Raw genomic sequence first — 9485 nt, 5'->3', positions numbered from 1 at the left:
AGGAGAAGAAGTCATATTGTGGACATATGGAGACATGGGGAGAATGCACACTTCACACCCACCCTTTGCTGAGCAGCTGTGCAGGACAGGGAAGGGAATAGAGGAGCTAACCCTGGGTCCTCCCAAGGGGTCTAGTGGACAAGGGCAGCCTGCAGAGACAGACAACAGTGATGTCATAGGCAAACGCTCCAATCAGGGAAGCAGGAGGGTCAGCACTGTACACCACTCACCCCAGGAGCCCCGCCCCAGCCAGCAGCAGTCTTGGGTTCCTGATGCTGCCATGGGCTCCAGGCTCCTCTGCTGTGTGACTCTCTGCCTCCTGGGAGCAGGTGAGTCCTGGACACAGTGTGGGAGCTTCTGAGATGTCTTTGCCTCCCTGAGATAGAAGCCTGGCGATGAGGGCTGCAGCAGGAGGCTTCCCTGTGCTCTGCCCTCAGCTTCCTTCTGTCTCCTTCCCAACAGGCCTGGTGGATTCTGAAGTTACCCAGAGCCCCAAATACCTGATCAAATCAAGAAAACAGCAAGCGACTCTGAGATGTTCCCCTGACTCTGGACACAGCTCTGTGAACTGGTACCAACAGGCCCTGGGCCAGGGCCCCCAGTTCCTCGTTCAGTATTACCGCGGACAAGTTAGTGGAGGAGAAAACATGCCAGATCGATTCTCAGCAAAACAATTTAGTGACTTTCACTCTGAGCTGAATTTGAGCTCCTTGGAGCTGACAGACTCAGCCGTGTATCTCTGTGCCAGCAGCCAAGACACAGCCCTGCATGATCAGGTGCCTCTGGGACAAAAACACTCCTACCCCAGCTCAGGAAGTGGCCTTGAGGGTTTTGGCTGCCAGCCAGCTAGGCCCAGGCTCTGGTAGAGTGGACAGGTTTTCCCAGACATTCTTTGTTTGCTGTGTTTTAATGCTCACAAAGATCATGCAAGATAAGTATTATTTTAATTGTTTATACACCCGAGGGGAACTGACTTGCCCAGGTCTCATACTTCATCACTGTCAGACAAGGAATCAGACTCACGTCTGTCCTCAACACCTGTGGTCCTTGCCCCCTTAGAACTGTCCCCCATAGAACAAACATGTACACATGTTTTAAAGGGGTAGGCTGCTGCTGCTAAGTCACTTCAGTTGTTCCGACTCTTAAGCAGCAGGCTCCCCATCCCTGGTAAGTCCCAAAACTGGATACTGGGCTGGTGGTAGAGACCCAGGGAAAGCTGAGTTTTAGTTCTAAAGCTGAAGAACTAATGGTCCAGTTTGAAGGCCATCACCTGGACAATTATCTCTTACTTGGGGAGGATCAGTCTCTCTGTTCTATTCCTGTCTTCACTGGTTAAATGATGCCCGCCAACACTATGAAAGGTCATCTGTTTACAATGTTACAATGTTAATCTAACCTAGGGTAATCTAACCTAATCTAAAGTCTATGTGTTTCCATGTTAATCTCTTCCAACAACACCCTCATGTAACACCCAGAATAATGTTTAATTAAATATCTGTGGCATACTCAAGGTGATACACTATAATAGCATCACACCATTTTCCACTGTTGTATAAGTACTTAATAAGCAGGAAGTCCCTGGCACATAACAACACTCTGGACTTCTTGATTCCCTTTGCTAAACTCTGACAGCCTCTTTTACCATTTTCTAGGTGCAAAGGTAGAAATGGACATATGTCACCTTGAAATCCTATAGTTGAGGGATCAGAAGTGACAGGAAAAAAGCATTTATGCCTGATGAGTCATCACATGAAATTAACAAGAGTGTGTAATATATATGCCTCCTCAGATATTTTGAAGTGTGAATTATATGTGTGTGCTCAGTTGTGTCTGACTCTTTGCGACCCTATGCACTGTAGCCTGCCGGGCGCCTCGTCTATGGGATTCCCCAGGCAAAACTCTGCAGTGGGTTTCCATTTCCCTCTCCAGGAGATCTTCCTGACCCAGGGATCAAATCCACATCTCCTCAATGGCAGCTGGATTCTTTACCACTGTGCCACCTGGGAAGCCCTGTAGTTAACCTTTAGCTCATGTATGCTTTAGGGTCTGAGACATCCACAACACCGTCATCAAAAACTTGTGTATAACCTCACCTTCATCCATCTGTGTGTGGGATTCCAGGTCTACAGATTCAGTCAAACTGGGCAGTGCCTTCAGTTCAGTACAGTCACTCAGTCGTGTCCGACTTCTGAGACCCCATGGACTGCAGCATGCCAGGCTTCCCTGTCCATCACCAATTCCCGGAGCTTGCTCAAACTCAAGTCCATGGAGTCAGAGATGCCATCCAACCATTTCATCCTCTGTCGCCCCCTTCTCCTCCCACCTTCTATCTCTCCCAGAATCAGGGTCTTTTCCAAGGAGTCAGCTCTTCACATCTGGTGGCCAAAGTATTGGCGTTTCAGCTTCAGTCCTTCCAGTGAATATTTAGGACTGATTTCCTTTAGGATTGACTGGTTTGCTCCTTGCTGTCCAAGACCTCTCAAGAGTCTTCTCCAACACCACTGTTCAAAAGCATCAATTCTTCAGCACTCAGCTTTCTTTATGGTCCAGCTCTCACATCCATACATGAGTAATGGAAAAACCATAGCTTTGACTAGACAGACCTTGGTTGACAAAGTGATGTCTCTGCTTTTTAATATGATGTCTAGGTTTGTCATTGCTTTTCTTCCAAGGAGGAAGAGTCTTTTAGTTTCCCTTAGTAAGTATTTATTCAAACATCCACACAAAAATGGACCCACTCAGTTCAAACCTGTGTTGTTCAAAGTTCAGCTGTAAATACCATAAACATTATACACTGTATAATGGACAGAGTATATGCATGTGCCATGCGACATCCACCCTATTACAATAAAGAACATTTCTATCACCAGAAAGTTTCTTCAGGTCCCTTTCCCATGCCTCTGTCCTTCCCTGACTACCAACAATATGATATCTGTTGCTAGAGATGTGTTTTACTCAGGCATCTTTTTACTGAAAATATAAGCTCTATACCCATTAAAACAATTCCCTTTTAGGCAAGTGTAAAATATTGAAGAAAGTTAGGAGCTCCTGGAAAGTCTTATGGTTAGAGAAGTATTTGAAACCATGTGAGCACCACATCCATGTCAGGGACTATCCTACCTGGAGATGGACAGTTTGATAAAATGACCATTAAAAGGTCATGCCAGCTGCTACAAGCTATTTTTATAAAATTTATTTACTCACTTTCATAAATTCGTCCTCATGAACCCATTCCCTGAAATCACTTGATAATGATATTTTGACAAGAAGTCATCACTTCCCAGGAAATGATGTTGAGATTCCATGAGACGCACACATAGCTGGGTTTCATGCTCACTCAGTGTTCTCCCCTGGCAAGACTGTGGGCACTAGGAATTTTGGTGAGAGAGCATTCCATGTTGAGACACAGGTCCCCTTTGCTTCGACCATAAGTATCCAAGACACAGGCCTTGAGTTGGAAAGCTGCTCTTTCTCTTCTGGCATGGCCTGGGCATGAGTCTCCTGTGCTGGGTGCCCTGCTGTCTTCTGGAAGAAAGAAGTTCTGAGCGTGGATGTGGAACCACTCGTGGGCTTGCCAGACCCAGGTCAAGTCTTGCTGCTGTGGTCATAAACTCAGACTCCTTTGCTGCTTCTGACTTTCGTTTCTAAGCCTTTCTCTACCAGGTGTCAGGAATGCAGCATTACCCAGACCCCAGACATGTGGTTGGGATCAAGGAAAACCAGAACATCAGGAGGTCATCACAGGTCCAAAACCATGTAACCAGGACCAGCTGCATAATTTGCAGGGTCCATGTTTCAACTGTTGTTGAGTGTTTGAAGATCACAACAGCAGAGCATTGCATCAAGTACAGGGTCCTTCAAAGTGGGGCTTCTGTGTAACAAGATAGTTCGGGGCTCTGTGATATCTGTTAATTAAGATCAGGCATGCTACATAAGGGCTTCCCTGGTGGCTCAGATGGTAAAGAGTCTGCCTGCGCTGCAGGAGACCCAGGTTCGATCCCTGGGTCAGGAAGATCCCTTGGAGAAGGAAATGACAATCCACTCCAGTATTCTTGTTTGGAAAATCCCATGGACAGAGGAGCCTGGTGGGCTAGATCTAGTCCATGGGGCTGCAGAGTTGGACACGACTGAGCGACTAACACTTTCACTTTCGTCTATGCCACTTAGGGACGTGGAATGGCTGTCTCAAATAAAAAGGGAGCAGTTTTCATCTGCGCCGAGTCTGCCACCTCCCCCCGGTCCCTTCCGCATCTGTATTCCTTTGTGCTCCCACGTCACCCACGGTGCTGAGCAACCATCTACTCTCCTCGAAGAAAGGTGGGTTACAGCTGTGCTGCTCCCCCCATTCAGACACAGGAAGCATGTGCTCTGGTGAACATGAAGGAGCTGTAGCCGCATTCAGCAGGTGCCCAGTCTATCAGCGAATTGGTAAGAAATAGACTCAAAGGATTCCTCAAATGTCCATGAGCCTGCCCCAAGGTTGGGGAACCAGACACCAGAAGAATCAGGTTGGGGAAAAAAAAAAAATACAATGCGATCAACTAAACAAAGTGGAAACGGACACTTGAAGGCACAGGTGGGACGCAAGAGTCATAAAGGGCAGCAGAAGGCTCTGAGGACTTTTCCCCAAGAATCCAAACTAAGAAATCCCATTACATATGTAAAGTAGAGAGCTAGTGGGAAGCTGCTATACTGCACAGGGAGTTCAGCTCTTTGCTCTCCAAGGACCTAGAGGGGTCAAGTGCAGGGCTCAGAGGGAGGGAAGTTCAAGAGGGAGGGGATATATGCATACTAATGGCTGAGTCACGTGGTATACAGCAGAAACCAACACACTTTGCAAGGCAATTAGACTCCAGTTAAAAATAACTTTGAAAAGGCTACATAAATATGTGGATAAATAAGACGAATATAAGTTTAATGAAGAATTATCTCTGGAACAAAGTATACATAAAGTTGCAAACAGTTTACAGGTTACAACAACTTGTAAGGCTGATGCCTATTGAGCTGGATGGGTCTTCCTGTTGTGAACAGTTCTCTCAGGTTCATTTCTGATTTGAGCCTCTAGGGGAAGGGGCGTGGCCCCTGAGTGACAGGTTGGCTCTGGGGCCTGGCAGGGACAGTGACATCTCAGAAGGACTCCCTGGAGAGCCCCTCTCCCTCTCATCCACACTCAGACCAGAGGGCCTCCGCCTGCCCTGCCCCCGCCATGAGCCCCTGCCTCCTGGGCTGTGTGGTCTTCTGTCTCCTGCAGGCAGGTGAGTCCTGGGGGCAGGGGCACCTCCGGGGTGCCAGCACTAAAACTGTCCGCTGTGACTGCAGCATCAGTCCTCCTTCTCCACAGGGGTGGTCCATGCTGGTGTCACTCAGGACCCCAGATTCCAGGTCGTAAGGTCAGGACAGAAAGTGACACTGAGATGCACTCAGGATCTGAACCACGATTATATGTACTGGTACCGACAAGACCTGGGACGCGGGCTGAGGCTGATCCATTACTCAAATGGCCCTCCCAACACAGAGAACGGAGATGTGCCTGAGGGCTACAGCGTCTCCAGACCAAGCACAGAGGACTTCCCCCTCACACTGGAGTCTGCCAACCGCTCCCAGACATCTGTGTACTTCTGCGCCAGCAGTTACTCCACAGCGCTGCAGGGTCACCTCCTCTCTGTGCAAAAAGGCAAGGCAGCCCCTTGCTTGTAGGCTCCTAGCACCAACAGCCTCAGGGCTTTGCTGCCACGTGCCTGCAGTGTGACCCTGAGTGTGTGGTCTGTGCTGGCCCAGACCTCACTCCAGGCCTTGTGGACTTGTGTCCACCATCCATTGCTGTCTTTTCTCTGTATCCTCCCTGTGAACCAGGAGTTTCCCCAGCTCTGACTCTTAGTCATCACTTGAGCCTGAGACCTCCAGGAGGGAAGGTTGTTGGTAAATTAGATAAAAACAGGCCCACGTGTCCCACCTCAGGCAGCTCATCGCTGTCTCTCTGGAAGGTTCTCCCCCAACCTGGCTCTCGCATGCGCTCTCTTCTCTTGCCCGCCTTTCCTGGGTGGGTAAGTCACTCCTCTCCCACCTCCCTGGCCCTTTCTACTCCAGCCACATTGTTCCTCCTTCATCTGGGTCACGAAAGTGAAAGTCGCTCAGTCGTGTCCGACTCTTTTGCGACCCCATGGACTATGTAGTCCCTGGGGTTCTCCAGGCCAGAATACTGGAATGGGCAGCCTTTCCTTCTCCAGCGGATCTTCCCAACCCAGGAATTGAACCAGGGTCTCCTGCATTGCAGGTGGATTCTTTACCAACTGAGCTATGGTCACGTCCCTTCCCAAACCACAAGGTAGTTTTTAAAGTGGCCTGTCCACGTGGTCTGCTTTGAGCAAGCTGTCTGGAGTCATCAAAGAGAAACCAACTTCAGTTGATTACCAATTGTCCAAAACTTCATATGAGTCCACTGAACGAGGACGGACTGTCTTTGTGTGTTCTCCCCCCAGCCCCCCGATCTCCTTAGCATCTCACCTAACCTAGGCCAGGTTGGCCCACCTCCCTCATCTAAATCTTCTCAAAGTCAAAATATATCCTCCATTGCCTCATGATTTCAAGATTTTATAAGTGCAGAGATAAATGAATCCATATATATAAAACCTCTTTATAAAATGCATTACCTAGAATTTGGTAATAAGCTTAATTTCAATAGGAAATCTAGAAATATATGCATCTGATTAATGAGAAGTAGTTATGGAATACATGTTTCCTGGTGGATTCACTTGAGATCTTGAGAGTATTTATTTTATGGTCATGTATTTTCATCTTAGCTAATTACTGTCATTGTAGTGGTGCAATAATTACTTCCTTCTTAGTAAAAATGTCAGATCATTCAGTCTTTTACCTCTAGAGGATAAGAGTGGATTTGAGGATCAACCCTAATTCTGTCAGGCTGGGAAGGCAGTAGATCAGGGGTGTGTATTTGTGTGTCTATGTGTAGAGGGGTTGCAGGTGGGGTTGTGGGGAATATCTATTCTTTTTTTGTTTTAATTGTGTCTTTTAATGAAAGCTCCAACTCATATGTGAAGACAGCTAGTTAAAGCACAGCACAGCAGGCTTGTAAGTTTAAATTCCTGCAGACTTTATTAGAATCACAAGGAGGGCCGCTGCTTAAAAGCTTTTTCCCTTTAAGACCACCTTTGATCTTTAGAGTATACTTTAGACAGACAGGGGAGGGGAAATGTCTAGAGCCCAACAGATTCCTCATTAGCCCAACTTTCTTACCAGCTTATTTCCATTTTACAGCCCTAGAAAGCTTAAAGGTGTTCCATGACACATTCATCATCTCTTGAGGCCTAAGGCCCAGAGCACTCGATAGCAGTTATCACAAAAGGAGCGCTTAAGGAACGTACTTATCAGATTAGGAGTAAGAGTTAGTCCAGTAGTTGCTCTGCCGTGCCTCTCTCAACACGCACTTCTGAGTAGTATTCTCCCATGCACGACAGGAGCAGGATGGGCAAGAATGAAACGCAAGAGTGCTGAATCGGCTAGTCTGTTACATCCGGCAGAAACTTCAAGGAATCACCCCCACCAGCCCACCCAAGATCAACTAAAGAGGCCATCTTCAACTCTAGATTACTTGAACAAACGGCAATTAACGCACCCTTCTCCAAAAGACTTCTTTCTTTAAAGGAAGGGATTTCGAAGAGAAAAAAAACATGGGCAGAGAAGTATGGAATAGAAAATAAATACAAATGTAAGCCGTTTTGCTAATTGGTTTATAACCGCAACAAACCAGTACAGAGAATGCCCCGTACAAAACCCAATAAAGGTTCAAAGACGGAGGTGTTCCCTTAGGCAGGGCTGAAGACTTCAGTCTCTGGTATTTGGACTTTAGGCTGCAGTCCTGGTTTTTGGATGGATCACCGGGTGTGTGGCACAGTCCATGCTTTTAACCAGATTTGAACAGGAGATTGGCCACTTGGCCCAGGTGGAAGCAGATGAAGTCTTTGGTTTCATATGTCACATAACTACAGAAGTTCCTCCCCACGATGCAGTGCCAGACTGGGTTGTACTTCTTGTCAGACTCCTTCTTGATGTGGGTCGTGATGTCCTTCTCTGTAGTATACTTCTCCAGTGCCTGAGCAGCACACTCCACCCAGTCCCGTTGCATCTCCTCCGACATATCGGCATTCTTGATCACAACCTTTCAGTCACACATGCTCACCAAGGAGCAGGGGCTGGCCTTGGTCTCCTGGGGAAGGCGCTGGCTAGGCTCACACCTGCATAGAGAGGCGGTCACTACCAAAGCCATGAAGCATCTAAATTTCTATTCTTGATTTAGACAGAAGGCACAGATCCCTGAGACTGTGGACCATGGGCCACTAGGAGGCACTGTGGGCCCATGGTAAGCAGGGTGTGCTGGGAGGGGTTGAGAGTCACCCTGGAGAGGGCAGCTTAGGGGAACCTTGGCTACATGCCTGCATCAGGGAGCAGGTTTGAGTTCCCTGAGTGGTCCAGACACATGGACCCAGCACAGACTCCTCACTGCCCAGGGGAGTGGGGACTTGCCTGGAGCCTCGGGGTGTGCACAGGGGATCTTTTCCTGGAGCAGCATGGGGAGTGGAGGGTGTGGGGATTAGTGTGGCTGGTGAGGGCTGGGTGATGAGTGTCAGGCAGGGACAGGAAGAGAAGAAAAAGTCATGGGCATATGGGGACATGGGGACAGTGTTCACCTCACACCCACCCTTGGCTGAAGGGCTGTGCAGGACAGGGAAGGGCATAGAGGAGTCCACCATGGATCCTGCCAAGGGATCCAGTGGATTTGGAAACAGCCTGCAGAGACACAGAGCAGTGACGTCATAGGCAAATGCTCCAATCAGGGAAGCAGGAGGGTCGGCATGTTACACCACTCACCCCAGGAGTTCCACCTCCTGCCAGCAGTGGTCTTGGGTTCCTGATGATGCCATGGGCTCCAGGCTCCTCTGCTGTGTGACTCTCTGCCTCCTGGGAGCAGGTGAGTCCTGGACACAGTGTGGGAGCTTCTGAGATGTCTTTGCCTCCCTGAGATAGAAGCCTGGCAATGAGGGCTGCAGCAGGAGGCTTTCCCTGTGCTCTGTCCTCAGCTTCCTTGTCTCCTCCCAACAGGCCTGGTGGATTCTGGAGTCACCCAGACCCCCAAATACCTGATCAAATCAAGAAAGCAGCAAGCGACTCTGAGATGTTCCCCTGTCTCTGGACACCTCTCCGTGTACTGGTACCAACAGGCCCTGGGCCAGGGCCCCCAGTTCCTCGTTCAGTATTACAACCAGAAAGTGAGGGGAGAAGCTCACCTCCTGGATCGATTCTCAGGAAAACAGTTCAGTGACTCTCGCTCTGAGCTGAACTTGAGCTCCTTGGAGCTGACAGACTCAGCCAGGTATCTCTGTGCCAGCAGCGAAGACACAGCCCTGCATGATCAGATGCCTCTGGTACAAAAACACTCCTACCCCAGCTCAGGAAGTGGTTGCCAGGGT

The 9485-nt window shown here is 48.7% G+C and overlaps 1 pseudogene and 2 gene segments (V, D, J or C); 2 read left to right on the top strand and 1 right to left on the bottom strand.

The window, feature by feature from the left end:
* The first annotated feature begins 395 nt into the window (after nt 1–395).
* Nucleotides 396–866, top strand: LOC102285903 (T cell receptor beta variable 5-5-like). The segment is given in 1 exon segment: nt 396–866. A coding segment is annotated over 1 exon segment (471 nt).
* A 4340-nt stretch (nt 867–5206) lies between these two features.
* On the top strand, nt 5207–5697 carry LOC102284580 (T cell receptor beta variable 6-4-like). The segment is given in 2 exon segments: nt 5207–5255; nt 5342–5697. Coding segments are annotated over 2 exon segments (405 nt in total).
* Nucleotides 5698–7817: 2120 nt separating this feature from the next.
* Nucleotides 7818–8191, bottom strand: LOC102273501 (dynein light chain 1, cytoplasmic-like; annotated as a pseudogene).
* Nucleotides 8192–9485: the final 1294 nt, after the last annotated feature.

This window comes from Bos mutus, chromosome 4 (genome assembly GCF_027580195.1).
Source record: "Bos mutus isolate GX-2022 chromosome 4, NWIPB_WYAK_1.1, whole genome shotgun sequence".
NCBI classification, from domain to species: domain Eukaryota; kingdom Metazoa; phylum Chordata; class Mammalia; order Artiodactyla; family Bovidae; genus Bos; species Bos mutus.
This window is presented reverse-complemented; position numbering and strand designations above follow the sequence as displayed.